The sequence below is a fragment of the Emydura macquarii genome, unplaced genomic scaffold (assembly GCF_026122565.2).
Source record: "Emydura macquarii macquarii isolate MOO-44397 ecotype Brisbane River unplaced genomic scaffold, CSIRO-AGI_Emac_v2 contig_1876, whole genome shotgun sequence".
Lineage (NCBI taxonomy): Eukaryota > Metazoa > Chordata > Testudines > Chelidae > Emydura > Emydura macquarii.
In genome coordinates, this window is record NW_027132013.1 from 20,194,381 (window position 1) to 20,218,459 (window position 24,079).

Consider the following 24,079-nt stretch of genomic DNA (forward strand, 5'->3'; position numbering starts at 1 on the left):
GTTCTAGACATTCCTCCAAGCCCTTCCAGCAGTCTTTTTAGACCATTAAATCTAGGAACTGTTAGCACAAGTGTCCCAGCTGATGGCAAATGTTGTAACAGCAAATAGAGTGTGACGTGGTCTCTTAGGTACCCATATCATTTGGCTGTATCTAAAACTAATGTGATAGAGCAGAACTGGAGTGAGTAGATGCAATGCATACTTGAAAACACTAGATGGGATGGAGGAAGGAGTCTTAGGAAAAAGTGGGGGAGGAAATAACAAGATGAGATGGCATATATCATGCCCTTGCATACTCAAGCTAAAGTATAATGGGTTTGTTTTGAAAATTTCAACAATATATATGAGACATGGAAGTTGTTAGGCTGCGTTATGCCCTCCGTCTCTCTCTCACCTCTCCCTTAGCTAGCAGAGAGCGACTGTAACCTGCAGGCAGGTATGGTAAAGCCCCAGATGCTAATAATTTATGTTCTCAGCTTCCACTTCACCTTACCAAAAATGGCAAAGAGAATGGATGAAAGTGGGGGAAGGGAGAGGACTCCATCCAAGGAGAAAAGAAAGTGAAATACAAGAAGTGAAGAGTTGTGATCCTCCTTCGACTAATGATGACCCAAACTAAGCTGCTGTGCAGGGCTGCAAGATTGATGGCTGCAGGCAGACTCCACAGTGACGAGACGAATGACTGGTCATTCCCCTCTGATGCACTGAGACACATCCATCCTCACAGCCATACCAAACCCAGTCATGCTCCTTTTAAAAAGGAGAGAGAAACACTGGCAGATGGAAGCACCTGAGTGTCCTTTTCCCACAGAAGGACACAGTTATACTCTTCTGAGCTCCAGGAGAAGCTCTGGCCATTCCCTAACATCAGGCTGTGGGATTTGCTAGCTACTCTCCCTCCCACAACAATCATCCATCTATGGGACACAGTACAGGTCAGGGGAAGCTGAAGAGAATGGTGTGACAACCTCATCAATCTATGCACGCATGTTTGGTTACATAGCTTTCTTTGAGCTGTTCCTAAACCAGGGGAAGAAACTGCTATCACTATGAAAAAGTGAACGGTGGAAAGGGCACATGGACTGGAGTAAGTCCTATGACTATTTAAAATATTGTCCATGTACTAAAGCAGTAGGGATCTACTTAAGATTCAGGACTGAAAAAAAAAAAGGGTTGGATGCACTTTAGTTCCAGCTGTAGCATTTGCTAACAGTTCAGATGTATTTGGGATATCATTTCTAGAAGGAAGAGTGATTTATTTTACTCATTCAGATATCAAAAGAAAGCCCCACAAAAGTATATAAAGTTCATATATTTATAATGACATCCCGAGTTATAGCAGCTTCAGAGGATACTCAGTCTTGATTCTTGTTCCATTCACTTAATAGTGTGTTTGCTGACACTCTCCAGCTGTGCCGCTACCTCACTTCAGCAATGCACATTACATAGCAGATGTACATAGCAGTCACAAATGTTGCATCACTCTTTACATTCTTAGCTACTATTAACTTAATTTTATCATCATGGAGAAAGCTTCTCTACTGCATCACTTGAAAATATAGCATCACTGAAGTCAAGGCAAGCCACAGGTGCTCAGCATCTCTAAAAATCAAACCACCTGCTGAGGTGCCTAAGTGTGGGTTTAGATACCTAACAGTATGACCCAACTTTGAAAACACTGGCTTTTCTTCCTTTAATGCCATGTTGGTTGGTTGGTTGTCTTTTTAAAGGTCTTCTCTATATCCATAGAACCTACACAAGATATTTATTATAATTAATTATTATTATTATATGTATTTCTAAGGCATCCATCCCAGCAGTATCTAGATGCCAATAGCTACATTTAGAAGTCAATCATTTCCCTCGAGGAAGAGGAGCAAAATTTCCATTTCTCCCCATTCCTATTAAGGACTAGACCTTTAGATGATGTAAATGGATGCAGCTCTATTGACTTCCATGGAGTGATACACATTTATATCAACTTTATTTAAGAGGAATCAAATCTAGTGCATTATAAGAGAGAGATCTGGGTCTGGGAGGCGACATTTAAAAGACAAACCACATACATGCCTTCATCTTCCCAATGCACATTTCACATCTGTCCTCCTTCCCCCAAAGAGATTATTACTGGGAATGGGCTCAGGGGCAAATACTGGTGGTATCTGAGTTCTGAAGCATAAAATACATGTCTTTTATTATCCATTCAAATGCAAAATGCAAGAAATATTGAAATGAATTGTAATCCAGCAAAAACATATGTAATATCCATCAGGTACAAGATGATTATGAGGCTATAAAATGTTGACTCCAGAGAATGAGGATGACAGATTGAATGCATCCATTGAAAAAGGTTGGGATGGATGGCAGAGAGGAAAACTATCACACAGTTCTCTCTGTGCTCAGCAATTCTGCAAAGCTTGGCTCATAACATTTTGAACTGGATCTTAATATTAACATTTATTGCTTATTCCTTTATATTATGCACTGGAAAAAATCATCCACTATAATTGTTATAATATTTCAGGCTCCAAAACAACTTCATTTGCCATATACTAAGAAGTTAATAAAACTGAATAAATGAAATTATCCTATTTTTGAACAAAATGACATTCCACAATCTCTCTCTCGTATTTTTTTAAGAATTTCTTTATTAACGTGAGCACACAAGGAGTACACATGGATTCCTGGTCTAGCAATCCTTCAGTTTTACAGGGCTCAATCTTACAAGATGCTGAATACCCTGACTCTGATCCAAGCAACGTACTTAAGCAAGTACTTAAGCAAGTGACTAGTTCCATTGACTTCAACAGGACTATTCACGTGACTTCAGTTATTTGTGTACTTAAGTGCTTTGGTGGGTTGGGGCCAGAGTGCTCAGCACCTTGCAGGATTGAGCCCTGAGGTTTTGATCCTGCAAACACTTATGCATGTGATGATTACCACTGTCCTCAAGGGATTACTCACATGCCTAAAGCTACTCACGTGTATAAATGTTTGCAGGATTGGAGCCATGGGGCTCAATCCTCAGACCTCTACTACCAGTCATAGGGCAGCATTCACCTCTGCTTTGACCTTGAATAGTTATTTACACCTGTGTCAAGTATAGAACCACAATGCCAAATCAGACTGGGAGGGCTTAATTTCATTTACACAAAGTCCCCTTTACACTGCTCTGGGAGCGTAAAGGAGCCTTAAAGAGCGTGTAAATAACACTTAGAGCCACTTTAAGGCCCCTTTAATTCTGTCAGAGTGGTATAAAGTGTCCTTCAAGAAACTGAAAATCAGGCCCAGAGCATTTTACAAGGGCTTTGCAGAAATACAAATGATTACACAAGGTGCAGTGCAATGGAGAGTCAGGCCCATACTGCTTACTACCCTGAGCAACTCCATTATCTTTCATGGTACTGTAGCAAGAACTGGGCAAAGCAGTGTTTGCAGGACTTAGCCCGTAGGCAATACAATGAAAAGAGTTTATTTTATACCATTTTATTTAGCCAGGACTTCCAAATTATTCTGAAGTCTTGTTATTCTTTTTCAGTTCTTCATTGGTAGTGAACTGTGAAATTTTTGGGACAAACTGTCCTCTAAGTTATGCTGATGTAAATAAAGAGTAACTATTAAAGTCAATGGAGGCACACCAGTATAAGAGTAATGAGAGAAAAACCAGGCTCCTCTACTGTCAAGACCTTTTCTGACTTCCATTGCCATGTGAGACAAAGTTGCTCAAGAGAACAAACTTTGTTCGTGAGAAGTAGATGATTCGTCTTCAGCAGGGCGGGCTTGTATCACTCATCTCATGTGACACTTGGGCATTCAGCAGCCTTGACACACCTCCTTGCCTGGATGTCCTGCATCCAGAAGAGTAACAGGGATTCCTCTACACTTAAATCTTTTGCGGGTGTACCAATGTTGGTTAGGGGGATAGGTTTTTTTATGACATTTTTATACAGGAAAAGCTCTAGTGTAGACACAGTTATGTGAGCATGCTTTTGCTGGGGTAGCTTATTTTGTTTGAGGGATCTGGAATAAGCTAGAATGGCAAAAGCACTTCTTCGCTGGTGTAAGCTACACCTATACTAGGAGGGTTTTCTCATTGTAGAAGACAAAGCTTTTCTAATGTAAACTAGGCTTCTGGAGTTACTTTTCCCCTTTGCTGAGAAGCATCTTTCAAATGGCCCTAATTTCAAAGGACTTCCCTCATTTTCATTCTTTTTTCATTACATACATTCCAATTAAATTTGGTGTTCCCTGGTTTTTTTGTATTGAAAATTAATTAAATCAGAAATAAATAATTGTGAAAGTAACATTATGGAAAAAGTTATTTACTGTGCACACTAAAGGAGCAAATCCCATCCATTTTACAGTGCCCGTAGAAATAATTCATCTCTCTCATTCTAAGTCTGCGTCACGCACTGCATCCTACATTTGAGCCTCTGGAGGTTGAGAGGTATGTGCTGAGGCACCTTCTCTCCAGTAAGCCAGGCAGCCTCTCTACTTCCTGCTTCCTGATCTCCCTGCTGGATCTCAGCCAGATAAGCAGCAGGAAGGTGGAAGGAAGAGGAGGAGGCGGATTTAGAAAGATAGGGAGAACTCACAGGCAAGGCCCAGCCCCAGTTCCCTCCCACACACACCCAAGCTATCAGGCATCTCTGACCACACCCAGCTGCCACTAGGCTCTCAATGCCAGCTCACAAAGAATTGCTCAGCACTTTGCAGGATCAAGCTTTACATGACGAAGGGCTCTACGGAAGCCGTTACTAGCTTCACCAGTGCCATTCATTCCTTCAGTTTAATAATTTTCTCAGTTAACCTCTCTGTAATGAGAGTGACACACAGGAGTGCTTACAAGAAACTGAACATTTATTTCCTGGCACCAATCACATGCCCTATGTCACAATTCCAAAGTGAATAGACTTGGCAGAGAACAGAGGTCAGTAGCCTACTCTTACACCAAGCCCCCTTTTTTTAAAATGTAAAGAAACATGGGGCAGATTCCTAACTGACCCCTACAGACCAATGTGCTCTCACTGTTTTGCTCTGCTCCTGTGACACAAAGCAGTTGGAGTGTCCCATGGAACCTGACTCTATGCCTTTATTCAGCTACACGAAAGAAAAAGTGAAAGATGTAAATTTTTAAACCCTGAGAAATAAATAATACTAATGTTTAAAAATCTGGGAAATTCCAGAAACAGAAAAGTTTATATCCAAATCCAATTTCAAGTTACTGTGTGAAACAATGTACTTATCTGACACATCATTAATACAATAAAAACACTTAAAAGCAAGGAACTTCATAGTTAAGGATATCACAAATCTTACATCATCCACATAAAAAAACCCAACCAAAACAAACAAACAAACTGACCAAGAGTTTAAAAAAAAAAAAGATAAAAAAGTGATTTTGGATGCCCAATTTGAGACACCTTAAACGTGCCAAAATTCTGCTCACTCACCCTCTGAAAATCAAGCTCTGTCTAAAGTTGGGCAGTTCATTCTTGCCCAATATAATAGAGTCATCCATGTACAAACAGAAATACAAAAATTATATATGTTCAAATTATATATAATTTATAAATATATAAACTATATAAACATATAAAATATAATTTATAAATTTATAGTTTATAAATTATATTTTATATAAAATATTTATATAATATATAACAGTTATATATATTCAAATTAATGGCAGTTTCACACACACTTTTTTTGTTATTATTTCCAGGTGTGTGCAGGGGGAGGGGGATTCCTTTTTTTATTTTTAACATCTTTCAAGTTTGCTTTTGTGTAGCTCAAGGAAGACACAAATTTTTATATTTAAAAAGTATGTGTCATTCATTTGAGGCCCATGTGCACATAATTGTGCATGCAAAAATGGAGAGTCAGCTACATGCCTCATTTGCACACCCTGATCTGGCAAACACATAAGTACTTGTTTAACTTTAGCCATGTAAATCATCTCATTAAAGCCAGAGGACTGCTCAAATGCTCACAGTTAAGCATGTGCTTAAGCATTTGCAGCATCAGGATCATAGCATAACATTTTCAAAAACAACCTAGATTTTTAGGAGCCTAATTCCTATTTGAAAAATCAAAGTGGCTACTTCACTTTTGATGATGGGACTTGGAGTGCTTTTGAAAATTGTACCCCAAACTACCACAGTTTTGCACACACATTGTACATGGTCTATATTTTCTAGGAATGGTATCTCAGGGCAAGGTCTCGGTGGCCCAGAAAGGTACAGAAATAACATTTTCTGAAATTCCCTAGTCCTGATTATTTGCTACTTTTGCATTGGCCTGATCCAAAGCAAACTGGAGTTAGCGCATGTCTGACTTCAATGGACTTTGGATCAAGCCCCTTAAAAAATTCAAAGCCCCAGTGGCTTCTTCAAGAAGCCCTCCTCCTATTTATAAGAATTGGCTCATCCAGGCAAGAAACAAAAGCAACACCATGTGATTTGTGAGACCAATCAGAGCTAACCAACACAACTCTAATTTCAAACAGCAAGTATCAAATACTTGCAGTGAACTACTAGTCCAGCTCAATCTACAGAGGAAAGGGGGAGAAAAAAAGACAAACAGTTCCATAAATTCCACTGACAAATTTTCTTGAGAAAATAGCAATGTGCTTGCAGATAGTTCACGAGTAGAAAAAGTGGTTTAGTTTTATTGATTAAATTATCCACCGATAATTATTTGCTCATCTCTAGAAATGGGTATGTTTGATTTTTAGACCTCCAGAATCATGACATTCCATTTGAGACAATACTACACACTCACTCTTGTGCTCTTTAACTTAAAGAATTAAATTAGAAGGCTAAGAAGTTACAGCTTATCACAAGATAACTGCATCTAGAAAGGACTGTGCATGCTTTAATTTCCTTAGGGGGGAAGTTATCACAACCTAGTCAGCCCTGGTAGCCACACAATGCCCAGCTCACAGAAAGCCAACTCCTCAGCAGCCAGCGTAAAGCAAGCAGAGTTACACTGGGCAAAATCAGGACCATCTTTCCAACATTTACCGTGCTCAGACAGCCTTGCAAAATTCTACTCACCCATTTAACTGCAGTGCAACTCTTTTTTTTTTTAAATGAATGAATTTTAAATAGTTGTTTTGCATCATCATCCTGATAAGGGTGCATAAGCAGATTTTTGTATCTGGACAGGTAAATTTTCATGATTGTTTTGCAAGGCAGTGTGTTGATGACCAAAAGGTGGTTTTAAAAACCCATGACAAACAACGTGCTTTTAATGTATATAGTTCTTTTCATGTGAAGCGCTCCAAGCGCTTCACAAATATTCATTAATTAACCCTTGCAACACTTTCCTAATATAGATAAAATAAAACATAAGTATTATTACTTCCATTTTACTGATAAAGAAACTGAGGCAGAGAGATTTGGACTTCATTTTCTACTGCTTTGCACCTTGTGCAGTCATTTACTCCTGTACACATATGGAGTACATCTGTACACACCCAATTCTGTGATCCATCAAGTTCATTTTGCAGCATGTAAGAAAAGCAAAGTGAACAAACTGGCTAAAGATTTGGACTGGAGAATTCCCTCTCTGCAGGGGGAATTTCTGCTGGCCTAAAGATGGTAGCAGTAGTATAGAGGGTTACGGGTGTGCATAAAGGAATAAAGGGATGATGTGTTTGGGGGGCAGGAGATCCCCCAGTAGAATAGTTTACACCTGTGGCAGAAGTTAGAGTAAGTCCCCTGTTAATTTCTACCAGGGCTGGGGTGGGAGGTGTGAAGATCAGGGTGTCACAAACGTTTCCCAGTGGCTGACACTCTCTGCTAAGAACAAGCTGGAGACAGAAATAGCGGAGAATTAGAGTTTACCATTCCAACTGTGCAGCGCTTTTGAACTCCCTAGTCATCTACATGCTTACGTGCTTTGCTGAATAAGGATAGACTTCACCGTAGGGTTAAATGCTTTGCTGAATCAGAGCTATAGGGACTTGTCCAAGGACACAAGAGGAATTAATATTTACTTTAGTCCAAGTAAAAGCTAGAGCTGGTCAAAAATGGGGGGAAATGACAATGAATTTCCTCCCACCTATTTTTCATCAAAGTTTTCCAAACAGACTTAGAACTGATTGAGAAAAAAGCTGCGGGAGTGAAGCATTTAGGAATTTTACAAAACAACATAAACGGTCCATTTTTCTTCCAAATTTCAAACATTTTGAAATTTTCTAACCAGCTCTAATAAAAAAACTCACGAGTTCCTGTTCCCAGTCTTATGCTCAGACTATGAGGCTGCCTGTCACTCCAACGCGATCTAGACATATTGTATGTGTGTACATGCTGAACAACCACGAGGTATACCACATCCAAATATGCATTACGTTTGATGCTCTCCTATTTTGGCACGCAGCACTGTACACTATAAAATACTTCATGAAAATGAAAGTGTACTCCTCAAAATGTTAAATGTTTCACTGCTTGTCCTCCACCATGTGTGCTGTACATAGAACATCTGGTGGAAATCAAGGGATAATTTTGAGATATTCGCTAGGTCAACCCGACGTTATGGGCTTGATGCAAGAATTACTGTGTGAAACTCTATGGCCTGTGTTATGTAGGAATTCAGATAGTAATAATGGTCCCTTCTATGCATCTGTGGGTTGTCCAAACCTAACATTTGACCATAAAACTGTTATAGTTTCATTGAGATTGCCCTAAATAAATACATTTTAAAAAATAGACAATAGACCATTCTTGTCACATAGAAATCTATAAAAAGAAATAAAACCTATATAATGGGCCTAATTCGTCTCACACACATTTTATACTCATGTAATTCCACTAACTTCAGCGGAGATACTCCCAATTTTCATCTGTTAAAGTGAAAGCAGAGTCAGGCCCTGCACACTCTAATCACATGCTATTGATTGCTCCCTCTGCTGGCCCTGCAGCAGCAGTTTTCTGTGCAGATGCCCCACAAGAAAGTCAGCAGAAATAAGCAGGGTTTGTTTCAAATTCTGCAACAAACTTAAGGCTGGCAAGTGGAACCAGCGACTGTCATATGGAAAAAAGAAATCAGACAGAAAAAGTGTTATTTTTAAGCACTAGTGAGTATGTTACAAATATAATTCTCCATTGTTTAAAAAAATGCAGAAGTTCCTGAATGAAAAGCAGATTTTAAAATACATTTTAAGTTTAAGTATTGGGGGAAACTGCCAATGTAATATGGATTGGTAATGGGATATGGTATTCCTCACCTGTAGGTCAATTCCAGTCCATGTCAGTAGAGATCAAAAGTTATTACCATCTTCTGGCTGTCAGGTCAAATTTGGCAAAATTTAGCATTTGCAAAAATGTTTACAAAACCTGAAACCAGTTCCTATGCAAAAAACATCACTGTGGTGAAATTAAGTACGCAGGCACATATCTGAGGTTTGAACTCTGGTGAACAATTATTTTTAGGGTTTGGTAATTCTGGTGCACCTTGTTCAATTAACTTTAAATTTTACAGAAATGTTCTAATTTAGCCACAGATCTTCTAACCTGCCAATTTTGATTCCATTATAATCCTTTTTGCAGATTTTAAGGTTTATAATATAGCAGAAACTCAGTTGCAACCTTAATTATGGAATACGTTTTAAAGTTTCCATGTTTTTTTTAAATGTTAGTGAAAACACTTTATAAACAAACCTATCCTTCCAGCATTTGTAAGTGAAACATTGCAGTCTTGCACTACTATATGAGAAGGAAGAGTGTAACTGACTAGATAATGACTGGAAACAGAAATGAAACTTATTAAACTATTTTAATTGGCCAAATTGAGGGGAATGCTAAAAGGAAACAGTTTACATAGTGAAACATAGATTTGACTTTTTTTTTTCAGATCTAATAATCAAGAATGTTATTAGTAACATAGGTAAGGAAAATTGAGACAAAGATTATCTTGTGGCTAAGTCACTAGACTGGGAATCAGGAGATGTGGGTTCTGTTCTGGTTTCAGTTTCTGGCTCTGCCACACACATCTTGTGTGACCATGGGCCAGTCATTTAATAGCTCCATGACTCAGTTTCCTGCTACATGGTAATGCAGTGCCTAGCAGAATGAGCTGCTACCAGAACATAAATAAAAAACAATAATAAAACTGTCTTTTGACAAGATATGATTTTTAACTAACACTGTCAATTTAATGCACCCAGTCCTCAGAGGCACTGAGCTCTTGGGCTATGGTAAGCAACTTTCACAGGAGATGAGGGCACTCCTCACCTTCCGGGAAGAGCTCAGCACCCTTCAGGATCAAGCGCACTGTCAGTAACAGGATCTGAGGTGCTTGGATGAAGGACATTAGATTTGCTATAAAGATCCATGTGCATTCATACACAGACGGACATACACGGGTGTATATCTGATAGGTCTGATTATAAATGGGTTAGGTTTTTGTCCATCTAATAGTTAAAAATGTCACAGTCATCCCTGCCTTCCAAGACTGCAGTTAGGTCTGCAAGCAATTAAAAATCTCCACCTTCTAGTTACTTTTATTTCCTCCACAGTTCAGTAAAAGAAACATCATTACAGAAGTTTAGCAAAACATCAAAATGCAAATACAGAGCTAAATAGCTAGATAGACATGAACTTTCACACATGCAATATGTTGCCTCACTGAAATAATTCCAAATACAGATTGTATTCCACATTCATCAAATGGATGCCATGGCTGCCAGGAGACCTCAGTGACAGCTCTCAGTTCAGAACCTACAAATGGCAATGACATGGCATAAAAGCATAGGCTATGTCTACACTACAGACCTTACAGCAGCACACCTATAATGCTGATCTGCACCACTGTAAGGTCTCCCATGTAGCCACTCCATGCTGATGAGAGAGAGCTCTCCCGCCAGCATAATTAAACCTCCCCCAATGAGCTACAGCAGCTATGTCGTCTCCCGCCGACGTGGCGCTGTCCATAGCAGCCCTTTTGTGGGTGACACTTACGTCAGTCAGGGGTGTGTTTTTTCACATCCCTGACCAACCAAAGTCTTACCAACAAAAGTGCTGGTATAGACAAGGCTAAGTCATGTTCTTTACACTTATTTCTCTCGACGAAATGTTTAAAAGCTGCACACAAATATCTTGATTCCTTCAATTAGATTGCCCAATGAAAGTCACTTGCTATCTTGTAGGAATGAAGCAAGACACAGCCAGTTTAAACTCCACTAGTACTTCTTGCCCATAAACGCCCAGTCAGCCTGCTCACGCTTACATTGTTGCAAACCCGGTGCAATTCCATGGACATCAATAGAGCTACTCAAGATTTACAACACGGTAAATGAGGGAAGAACTTGGTCCCCCGACTTTAGGATGTGATATGTGAGGATTTTTACATCCCCAGTTCATTATGACAATGATTTATTCAGTGAAAACTTGGCTGCCTGTGAATCATAATGCTTATTTCTTAAGATATGAAAGTACTATTGAAAGATGGAGTCTAGCACATATGAAATTAAATGTCATGAATATTTAGTGTAATTCATAATGGCCTGGTAATACAAAGCGATGATGGTGGCTATATTGTCACTTTAAGTAGTTACTGTAAATGAACTTACGCAGTATTTTATTTCTGCAGCGTGGTCTATGTGACAGAATGACTGGGTTTTCATAATTAGTATCAACATAAAAATTGCTAGACTGTTGATCATATGATTTTACTACAGCTACCCATGCAACTGTCCTAGCCAACAATGACCAAACAGAGGTGGTTGGCCAAAGGTTGCTGTAGCAACAGCTATTTAGGAATTAGATCATAAGATGTGAAGATGATAATTACTGTTAAATGAAAATATTTCACAAGCAAAATTTCAGCGGCACAGCGCTGGACACTAAGAGCATCACTAATTATCAGAGAGATTTTTGCGAAATGTTCACATTAGCATGGAACTAAAAAAGACAGAGAAAATACTTTATTGAAATTGCCATTCACGCTAAAGGGGGCTTGTGTTAAATGTGTTTATTTTAATCATTATGCTTTCGGATTATCAAATGCAATACTCTAACTGGCTGAGACATGGTCATGTTCTTTGACATCTACAGATGAAAAGTGTTATGCAGTACAAAAGTATACTGTATGAGCATTATTATTTTATTACAATACAGTAATTTCTCCTTTAAACAGGTGTGAGATCAAGATCAGTCCACTGGTTTTGATTTTGTCCATGATTTGTAACCCTTATTTGGCAGTTACAATAGTTCCTTCCTTTTACCCATCTCATTAATAATCTCTGCTACCCTGGGGATAATGAGCTAAAACCTGGTCTCACTGGAGTCAACAAGAATTTTGCCTCTGACCTCCTTGGGGCCAAGACTTGGCTCTGTATCCTTTCTACCTCTTACTCTACAAATGACTACACCAATTCCCTGGTACTGTTGCTCACCACTCAGTTCCCAGACACCTTCTGCTCTCAAACTTCTTTTAATATTGTTAATTTATGGTTTTGGTTATGTGTTTTATACTGGCTGCATCTCTCCTCTTGAAAACCACATACATCTCCAAGTGTGTTCCCTCTTTCTAATAAATATATGACCCTAAAGACAGTGCGCCTTTATTACTAACTGCATTCAGAACACATCACAATATGCTCTACCTGACACAGCTGCTAATCCTCCACATCTGCTTTACAGTAACTCATTCAGCATCCAGACTCCCCATTTCAAATTAGTTTAGTGGTATGGAAAAGCACCAAGAACAGCAAGGGTGAAAATAAAGGAGACTAAAAGACACACACAATGTGGCATATCCTCACTAATTGTTATGATTAATTATTTATATTGCAGAAGCACCTATGGGGGGGGTTCCAAGCCCATTGTGCTAGGCACTACTGAACTTATTAGTACATTATTCTGCACACAAAACAGTGGTCTCACCCCTCTTCCTAGCAAAGGTTTCACATCAGATGCCATAGTGAGGCTTCATGTTAGTAATACTTTGGAGGTGATAGCTGATACCTACTTGACCCTTTAAATCCTTATGAATGGAGGACAAGATTCTTGTAAGTGGGTTCGACTCCTCTTGATTTCAAAGAGAGTTGCACCCACTTATGCCAGGGATGAATTTGGCCTGGAGACTTACATTAAATGTATTTTCTAAAAAAAAAGAAGAAGAATGCAATGGACTTGAGCAAATCCCACAGAGAAAAGAAAGGAGACAGGCAAAGACAGAGTCTAGAGATTAAACACCAGTGCTGTGCACGTCAGTCTTCAACTGATCTATGACACCTCAGTGAATGCAACACAAAGGAGTGAGAATGTGAGTGAGAATGAAACAAACACGTACCAGGTTTAATTTCCAGTAGCTTCAGCCTGGAGTCCTCAGGCGGATGTAAGCGTCTCTTTTTACGCCAGCAGCGAGCAGGATATGTGTACAGCTGACCCGGGGCCAGTCCTGCGGGTTAAAAGCAAAAAATAAATGTAGTCACATTTGCATTTGTAAATCCCCATTATTTTCTCTAGCACCTCTGTTTCTCCATTCTCAGTATTACCATCCTAGAGGGTTCAATCATGCAAGATACAAAGCTGCTCCAGCAACTGAAGGCATTCAGCATCCCAGAAGCTGCTCAGCATCTTGCAGGATCAGCCCTATAGAAGCCACATCTCACTAACATATTGCACTCTGCACAGAGGTTCCCTGTAACCAGAGCGCCACTAAGAAAATGTAACAGACAGGATGGGAACAGCTTTAGCATGTTGGACACAAATGGTAATTTTTGAAAAATTTGACAATATCAAGCTCATGTCAATAATGCAGAACAACTCTAGCATATGGTGACAGCTGAGTGGTCTAAGCCAGTCTTGCACAACAGTAAGGAACATTCACTATCCCAGGAACAAAACCTACTCCCCGAACCAAATGATGATAATGAAAAAAACTGATACCCTACTTACTCATGAAAACTGAATTACTCAGCCCAAGGGAATGGGCAAGTCAAATTGGCAAGTGTAGCCTATTTCAGTCTGAAATATGGAGACTCTCTAGGAATAAGGCTCAAATCCCAGCAAGGTCAACCCACCCTTCACCCTCTCGAGGCAGATAAACTGAGCACCAAGAAATTTACTCTGGGATGGGAGGTGCTTTTAGAGGAGATCCGGAAAATAAAATTCTTGTCTACCCCGCATAGATTGACACCTTCTGTAGGAATGGGGATTGGCTCTGGTGGCTTTAACAACAACTTCCCTTCCCTGCCTCAGAGAATGCTGCATTTCAGTGGGAAGTGTATAGTCTATGGTTGACTTTGGAAGAAAAGACACTATGAATTGCCTAGCTCTTCTATAGTGCTTGACATACTTCTTCAAGGCGCTTTATAAACATAAACCAGTATTCAAAAATTGCTATTATTAAGGTGTTGACTGTGACTGGCTGTCAGCTGCGTCACTGAGGGGGTAAGAAGGCATACAAGGAGTTTTACTCTCCCCCAAACATGCCCTGTGCAAGAGTCATTCACGGCCTTACTCTGGAGTGAAAAATGGTGAGAGAGGAGAATCAGGCTCCTTGACCTGTCCCCTTGGGATGGGATTTGGGTAAAATCCTACACCTGAGCTTTTGCCCAAAACCTAATCTTTTTTTTATTTTAAAGATTTTAAAAGCTTTGGTTCAATTGTTTCTCAGTCTCACACAAATCAGCATTTTTAGGTTCTCACTAAAAGCTAAAAAACACCAAAATACTAAAAGCACACCTGGAAGCAGGAAGGCCCAATCCTGATACCAGATGGACTCAGATAAGCTCCCGCAGGCCTCCAAACTGATCCTGTGAACTTTCTTAGGGGAGCCCTCCTCTGCTATTCAATAAATCCCTGCTCAGCAGTGTTCAATCAGCCACTAAACAAACTTTCACTTGATCCAAATAGATTTGATACCGTTTTAAAGGGAGAAGATTTACATCATTGCCCCCCCCCCCACCCCCGACCACCAATCTATGATGACATAAGTGAAGTGTGAACCTTTGGTCATTTTTTGTGGAAGAGGTGGCAATAGAGATGCCCTTTTACATCTGCTTTGAACCTCTCTCTATATCCTGACTCTGCCTGTGCCCATGGTGAAACATGTGCAGTTCTTGCCCTCTCTAACACTTGTTGGATTGTCTGGCACTCCTGTGCCTTATAGGGCAACCACAGAAGGTTCCAACCATTTGCTTATAGAGGAAATAGCAGGACCTGCAGTGAGTTATGTTGTTTATCTCATTAGTGTAGAAGAGTCATAACTCAAAGCTTGTGTGAAAGGCATGGAGAGGAAGGGAAAAGAGGGAGGCAGTTATGTGCTATTGTGTGAAATTAACCCTAAATGGTTTGTCATGAGAAACAGCCTTCTGACTCCTTTAGAAGAAGGCTGTAAGAAACCAAGTTTATACATAGGGCTTCTGACTCTCCCCTCCCTTTTTAAACCCTGCATAAGTGAAAGGAGGTTCTGGATCTTTCCTGTTTGCCTGCACACAATGCTTCAGGTTAGAGATGGGGAAAGCGAAGGACAGTACAAAGCAAAGCAGTGCACACAATCCAGACACTACAGGGAGGATGGAGAATTCTCATTGTTCAATATTACCAAGAGCACAGTGTGTGCAGCCTGGAAATGGCGATGTTCCACACCACAGATAGATGCTGTGTCCCATCACAACGGGACTACAAGAGATAGATGGTTCAGAGAGACCCAAGGGAGCACTAAATGAGCTAATAACATCAAGGCACAGCAGAGAGAATATGTGGGAGAATGGATGCTTAGTTTCTTTCTAAATTATTATAATTTAAATTTAAAAAGCCTCAGGTTTGATAGCTGATGTGGATACAGGAGGTTTCAGCCTATTTAAATTCTAAACAAAACACATCCCACCACTAATCAGTCCTCACCACAGCCATGCGAGAAAGGGAAATGCTACTGTCCCCATTTCATAGATAGGGAAACTGAAGCATGGCAATGTTAAATGTCTCATGTGGTTAGGCCTAAGGTAGACAGAATTGCCCAAGATGACAGTGAGTTAGTGACAGAACTGGGCAAAGAAGCTAGCTCTCTTGGCTCCCAGACCTATGCTTCAGACACTAGACAATGATTCCTCATAAATACCAAGATGCCAGTGTGTCTGATAAAAGGCTGCCTTGTGCCATCCTTTTAGCGTATGCTCCCACCAGCATCTGGCTTCTACATATAATAAATGCATACCTGCCTATACGGGAGTGAGTTCAAATGGATAAAAATAGCGATATCTCACTCATAACCAGAAACTGCAGGAACAGACATTAACAAAAAAATCAAAAATCAGCTTGTTTTGCCAAAGCATAATCTCTCTGGAACAGGGAATTTTCAGATGAAACAAAACCAGCTGTGGTCATTAAAGATCCCATGAGACTTTTTGTGAAGGAAGGTTTAGCCCCAGCGTCCTGGACAAATTCCAGCTCAGGTAACTACATTCTGCCTACCCAAACTCCCCCTGCGGTTTTAAATGGATAAGGTACTACCATCCGTCAGCACTTATCCTAAAAGATTATTTAGTGTTGCTGTGCACTAATAAAACAGCTTTTATTTCTGCAGTGGGTGAAATAACTCCCACATATCCTTTCCTCAGAGCTGGTCTTACTTTGGATATTGTGAGGTTTAACTAGTTAGGGCCAACCCTAGCCTCAGGACTTGTCTACATGCGGTGGGGGTGAGACAGCAGGTGGTATTCTGGAACAGCCATTCCCTATCAATTCATGTGTGGACGATCTCATTCTGGAATAAGTGTATGTTATTCCAAATTAGCTGAATTCACTATCAAAATGGATTAATCTATTCTGGAGTAAGGCAATCTTATTCCAGGATAAGAGCATCCACACATGGAATTATTTGGGAATAGTTAATCTGCTTTAAATTCACACCATGCCTTATTCTGGATTAATTTTTATATATACACCAACCCTTAATCCTGGTATGCAGCTGGGGAACAGTGCAAGAAGCTTCCCCCATTCTGTGCCCTATGAAATAACTAGGGAAAATTCCAGTCCCTGAACTTGGTTGAATGTAGGGACTGTTTCCTCTGTATGTCCCTGGGCAGGCTATGGCCCCATCTGCCACAGCTGGCCAGTCGCAGAGAGAAGATCAGTCCACACAATCCCAAGACTATGGAACTGGCTACTACAAGAAATACAAATGACCGAGGACCTCCCCACAAAAGGAACGAAATGCAAAAACTCATGTCTTTGACTTAGCTTTCCCTCAACCTGCACGTGTACAAAATGCACATGAACACAGACCAAAACCCAAGAGCTAGAAACTAATCCAGACATTTCTTCCACGGGCTAGGAAGGAAAAAAGAGCAAGAGTGATTGTTATTTCTCTTCTGAAATACTTGGGGCATTCAGATTCTATAGCCACTTAAGCAGCTAGATAGGTTTGCTGAAACATATGAAAAAAGTGGGGTTAAAATGAGGGAAGCCAGCCTGCTTCCTTCCGCTATTCTGCAAAATCATCACTACAGAGTTTGATTTGAACATTATCAGTCCACTCCCTCCACAGCTGCAAACCCAAGAACCAAAGCCAACTCACTTTACTTCCACAAGTAATCCCATTGACTTCAGTGGGACTACTCACAAGAGTAAGTAAGCAGGATGTGGTGCTAGCACTGCACACCTAGATTCTGTCCCTTATTACAAATCAGATTCCGCCTGACAGACCCACATTTACCGCTTCCGTCCCTGCCCCTTATCCCCCATCTTGGCATGATTTCATTTTTGCTCATTGTAAATGATTTACGGAAAAAGGAAATCCATAAAACAAAAATTATACAAAACGTTATTTTGACTTTAAAATGAATCACGTTAGTTAAGGAGACAGCACAACCTCCATTATCCAACCATAAAACAGAGCTATATCCTCCCATGTCTATTAAACTAAAAACTTCATCAGTTATCCAGAACCCTAATTATTTATAATTGTGTACACCTCCCACACAGGTACATGGATAATCAACCCCACACTGTAATTTTTGTGTGTTCCCCTCTTATTCTGTGTCTTTAACCCAAATATTGAAAAAAAGCCAAACAATTAGCAAAGAGCAAAGTGTCAAATATTCTATTTTCTCAACAAATAATGCATCTGCCTAAATTCTCAATGACTTAAGTGGGAGTTTTGTCAGAGTAGGGTGCTTAGGGTTGACTCAATGATAATAATTTAACTTCCATGTAAGGATCTCAGTCTGCTTTACAAGCATTAATGAAATTAGAGCCTGATCCAAAGCCCATTGAAATCAATGGAGGTTTTTCCATTGACTTCAGTGGACTTTGGATCAGGCCCTATCACCCTAGTAACATATTTATGAAGACATTTATCCTCCTTTCACTGATGGAAAAACTGAGACACGGAGGTGAAGACCAAGTGATCTGTCCAAGGCGGAGTTGGGAACAAAATCTAGAACTCTTAACTACTGGTCCCCTACTCTAATCAGTAGAGCAAAATGAATTTAAATAGATAAGACTCTCCCTAAATTTATGTTTCCTATGGAGAAATGAGGTTCTTCATCCTCAGTATAACAACAATGTGAGAGACTCTTCCCTCCTTTAGAAGATTTCCATGACTTTCTTGGATAGAGGTCCTCTATTATGCAACTGACTCAGATCAATAGCAATAAAGGAGCTGTGATGATGCAGCATTAGAAACTACTATGTCAAGCAATAGAAAGAATAACTAGGATCCATTTTCTGAAGTTACTGAAGGGAATCCCTCCAGGCCAGGAGGTTTAGGCAGCTTCTCCTCTGTGTGTGGCCCTTAACAGGTTTGAGTTTCTAGTAACTAAACCCCAGGAGGGCTCAGTGGCCTGCCCTCCATACACATGTGCATAGAGTGCTGCCTACCTGGTCCCCGATGCCTCTTCTCCATCCAAATGTAGCAGTTGTTCTGAGCGACCCCAGTCTGTGAATCCAGAAAGGGGAGGCGGACGCTGCGCTCGGCACACAGCCGAGAGTTATAGCTGCGGCAGTGCTCGATGGCTTCTTTGTAGAACTGGTCCCCAAGTCTGCCAAGAGGAAAAGAGCAGAGAGTAAGAGATTGCCTTGACCTCCCTGAACGAATCATGGAAAGGAGGGGACACGGGAGTCAATTAAAAATGGATGAGCGGAAATACCTTCCTCAAATCCATGTATTAAACTGAGGTGTTTGCTGGCACAGTGTGTTACTGAGGCAAACAGAGTAGTAAAGAGTCATAAAAAGATTAGTCGTTGAAGGTGTGTCTATATTGCAGCTGGGAGCGAGCCTCCCAGCCTACAGAGACAGACCCACACTAACAGATCTCAGGCTAACATGCTAAAAATAGCAGCATGGATGTTGCTGCACTGGCAGAGGCTTGGGCTAGCCACCAGACTCACCTGGTCCCCTGGGTTGAACTCAGGTGGCTAGTCCAAGCCTCAACCAGTGCAGCAACATCCATATTGCTATTTTTAACATGCCAGCACAAGCCCCACTACCACGAGTCTGTCTAGCCAGGCTGGGCAGCTTGTTCCCAACTGCAGTGTATACAGACCCTTATGGATAAGGCAATCATTAGTCAGGAAAATAGATGCCTCTGGGTAATGGGAGACAAAGCTTTTCACTCCTAGCTTGCCAATTCAAATCAAGCACAGAAAGTGAACGCATAGTTTTGTTGGGCAACTTCCACAGTATGTTTTTAACAGCTGAAAAGCTGCATTAAAAACACTGGCCCAGTTTAAAAGAACTCCCCTTCAAAACCTGTATCCACATACCTCTGCTCCAAGGCTGGTCCTGGAGGGGAGACACATGAATTGCCTGTTTATGGGTATATGTCCCCTGAGCTAGCAATAGGGACTCATTATCTGTGCTCATAGATAGAATAATCAGGGGGAGAGGAGAGCCCAGCCCAGCCCAGCTGCACATTAAGGGTTTGGGTTGATTTAACGTGTTAGCCCATAGTTGTAAAGTGCTTGTGGTCCTTCAGATGACTGGCACTATAAAAATGAAACATATTACTATGTTCATCATGGTACAAGGTGATCACTGCAAGGGACAAGAAAGAAATCTACCCCTTGCCCCATAAGGGCACTGGCCAGGAAGTAGGATACTAGACTTACCAGCCTGGTAAATCCTTTGTTTTGAGTCTATAAAGGCGGGATGATAGCTAGAGAGACTTCTCATTATCGTATACTTTATTTGATAAATAGGCATTTGTTCCAAACTTTGTGAACCCTTAGGCTTCTACAGAGAATGGTAAAAAAACAAAAACAAAAAACAAAAACAAAAACCCTGCATGCCAGAGATAGCCAAAATCTCCTAGTTACAGCTTCTTTAAAAGCAAGAAGAGCATGCTTTCAACAATGTAGGGCCAGATTCCCAAGTATGTTATTCAGCTTTGATGACACAGATCAGCTGTCAAGCTCAGCAAAGCAACCACAACATACCCCTGAAGCTGGCCTTCATCCTAATGGATGAAATTCAGCGGTGACATAAATAGCAGTATAAGTTACTTGTTAAGGGTGCACATTGATCAGAAAATAGGTGTAAGTGTAAAGTAGCATGACTTGCACTGAATTTGACATACATTAGTCTGCAACAGGAGAAAAAATTGCATGCCAAAGGAGCAAAAGTGGAGGACAGAGGGAAAGCAGCCAGTAAGAAGGTGACAGATATAGGGGCTACACGTAACAGCTGATCCAGCCTCAAGCTGCAACAGCTTTTCTGAGGATTGTTGTCAAATTGCTTCCTGTAGCAAATAACGTGAATGTAGCCCCTCTCAGCCTCATCTTCCCCTTCTGTCCACTGGCCCCATAACCAATACGGGTGTGGCCCCTTCCATGCAGAACTGAAGAAGGGAGAGGACAGTAATGTGGATGTACAGTCCATGCAGAAAGAGCTCTGCATACAGCAGGATCTTCTCTGCACACAGATCACAGGAAGACAATACCCGGTCCCCGTTTTCAGAGAAAAAATAGCTGCACATATATACGAGGAGATTGACTGAAAAGAAATGAAAGCTTATTAAAAGCTATAATGAAAGCTGCCTTTCATGTACATTTGTGTAATCAAAGTCAGTAACAAGGAAACTCAAATTGATCAAAAATTAACAGTTCTTCTCACAAACACTTGAATATCAGCAATGCTAAATCAAATTCCTTCCTATGTTAAACAAGGGATGTTCAGTCACACTGAGGTCTTTATAGAACAAAGAGTAGAAACTGGATGAAAACAAACTGTCAGCCACTGCACAGCTTCTCTGTGTATTAAGAATTACCCCCCTCAACCTCCAATGAAATATGAGCATTACCGGCATTCTGTATTAACAAAACTCAACAGAATAAACTACAGCAACCAGGATAGGAGCCGTAGCTGGAGACTAATTCAGTTTCCATTCTGCTGTAAGCCTGAAAATAACTGTAAATCTTTGAATGTTAAATATTTGGCTTAAAGTGACATTGTCAAGTATTTAGGTTTAAGCCTAAAATTTAGATTTTCCTACAGGGGGAAGAAAAGTTTTCCAAAACTGAAATGTGTTTTATGATCAATAGAAGCTGACAGACTAGTGGATCAAATTCATCCTTCATGTAACTCCACTGAGAGTTATGTTTGGCTGAAGACTAGATATTTTACACCAACTGTCATTATTTTTAAATGAGAGTTTTTTCTCTTTTATAAAAAAGGTAATTCATTAATTGAGATGTGGGTCCAAAGCAGAACCTTGGATCCAATCCCTCTGAAATTTAGGGAGGTTTGGATCCAGATTCAAACTTCACAGTTGGCTCTTTTATGATGAGCTGAATCAAAACCTAACTCCAAATGACTCATAACTTTGGAGAAGTGGGGATCCATGGTAGAGGTCTGACCCCAGCTCTGGTTCTGAAGGCTGAAAATATGCAGAATAATTGACACTGAAAAGCAAAGCAACATTTTATTACATCAGTTGCATCTTAATGGAAAACTACTTCACTGACCTACAATTACATTTTTTGTTGTTTTGTTTGTTTTAACATTGGACTTCCCTGGAATTACAACAGGAGTGAATTCGGCCCATTGTGAATTTTCATTACATTTGTAAAGAAATGTAATTGAAAGCAGTTTATTTAATGTAAACATCTTCTCCAGTGCTGCCGTCCAAGCATAACAACGTTTTGCTTATGCAGGAAAACCAAAAAGTAATATTATTAGTATTAGAGGCATCAAAGGAGATCAAGACTCCATTGTTCTAGGCATTGTACATACTCGTAAGTGAGAGACAACCCCTGTCCCAAAGAACTTACAGTGTAAATAGATAGGACAGACAAAGGGTGGGAGAGGAAACAGAGAGCTGAAGTGACTTAAGCTAAACTTAATGGAGCAATCTAGTTTCATTGACCAAGTTCAATGAAGAATAAAAAGTAAGTAAACCACATTAATAGTGAAAAATAAATTCCATTGTAAAAATTCTTTCAGGTTTAATCATTTGGTATAATTAGGAACAAAGGTTAGGAAAACCACTCATAAAATATGTAAGATCTGCTTCTCATCTCTCTACACACTGATGTTATGCTGATACAATTACACCAACTTCAGTGGAATGTCACTGGCATAACACCAGGGCTGGATTCACTCTCCTGTGGGCCCAGGGCTGGGGTTGGTGTGCTTGCCGTAAAGCCCAGCAGCCCCTGGCTGCCTGTGTCAGCGGGTGGACGGCTCCTCCTCCAAGGGCCCAGCCTGCGCCCGCCCAGGCCAGCACTCCCTCCCACCCCCCCGGCCCACGTCCTCCCCATACACCACTAGCGGGGTCCCCCAAAGCGCAGTCACACCAATTTGCCAAGCTCTCCTCTCTACCCGCAGGTCCTGCCGGGGCCCCCATTAGCCCAAGGCCCTGGGCTGAAGCCCCAAAAGCCCCTGCATTAATCCAGCCTTGCATAACACCCATGTAACAGAGTGGAGAATCAAGTCCTGTGATCTCTATCAATGTCCTTTTAAATGCTGAGAAATGAAAATGTTCTGCTCATCAGTCACAGCCTGATCTAACTCCGATTGAAGTCAATGGATAATCATCCTTCCTTTCTCGCAACCTTTGTCTGTCTTGTCTATTTAGACTGTAAATCTTTCAAGGCAGAAATGGTCAGATACTATTTGTCTGTACAGCACCTAGCACAATGAGCCCCCATCTCAGATGGGGAGCTCTTTAGGTACTACATTAATACAAACAAACAGCGAGAATTAGATCAGGCCCTGGGTCACTATTAAAGACAGTGATCCTACATTACACCCGGGCTGCTTTGCGTCCCTTAACATCCCTCAGAATTCCTCTTGCATTTGTGAAAGCCCAGGTTGGCATAGAGCCAGCGCAGCAGCTCTATGCCACTCCCTTCCATCCTGCCCTGATACAGGGTACATTGCAGGAGGGTAAGTGCATGCTGACGATCCCTACCTGCTAGAATAGCTCTAAGATGGGCATAATTTAGAGCATTCTTCAGCACCTGTCACATCTCAGATTAGAAAAGAAGGGATGAGAATACTCATTATAAACATACAGCCAGCCAATCCCAGAAGTGATCACATGTGCTCATCGCACCCTGAAACGTTATGCCATTAAAATACAGCTCTTAGATTCTTGCCAGACCCTAGGTACCTCCACATTCAAAGATGGATTGGATCCAGTCCCACAGAGGTCAGGCCCTTCTCTTCTGCAGTTATCGTTTCCCACTACAGAAGGGCTCATTACAAATAACGGAGATGTTAAAATGAAAATAAAAAGAGAGATTACTAACTATCTGAGAGAAACAAGCAACCTTTCCTTTCCAAAGGTTTGCTAGTGTCCCTAGGTGTGCTTAAGTACAGAGAATTCACTGTCCTTCCCAAGATCAGCAGAATGCCAAAAGAGATTTTATTTTCTATACTTTTTGGCTCTACTCATATTTTAAGACCAAGTATCATTGCAAGGGCAAAGGAGTGCAATTGAAAATAATACTTAAACCTGAAACTCTTCAAGAAACCAATACTTGACACTAGTGACCTGACTAACTACCATCCAGTTTCAAAACTTGGCAAGATTCAAGCAAGTAGTGATAAATCAACTCCAGCAACACAACCTTAGCAGATAATGTGGACTTTCCCAACCTGACTGCATAGCAGAGTATGG

The 24,079-nt window shown here is 40.6% G+C and overlaps 1 protein-coding gene across 1 annotated transcript in view; it reads right to left on the bottom strand.

Annotated features, from left to right (window-relative positions):
- Positions 1-19,408, bottom strand: part of DPF3 (double PHD fingers 3) — a 105,446-nt gene extending 86,038 nt beyond the window's left edge. Inside the window, exons 1-3 of the mRNA XM_067558113.1 lie at positions 19,347-19,408; positions 18,837-18,997; positions 13,300-13,407 (exon numbers count right to left, since the gene is read on the bottom strand). Coding sequence (XP_067414214.1) covers positions 13,300-13,407; positions 18,837-18,997; positions 19,347-19,408 — 331 coding nt within the window. The remainder of the gene's footprint in view (positions 1-13,299; positions 13,408-18,836; positions 18,998-19,346) is intronic.
- Between the last annotated feature and the right edge of the window lie 4,671 nt (positions 19,409-24,079).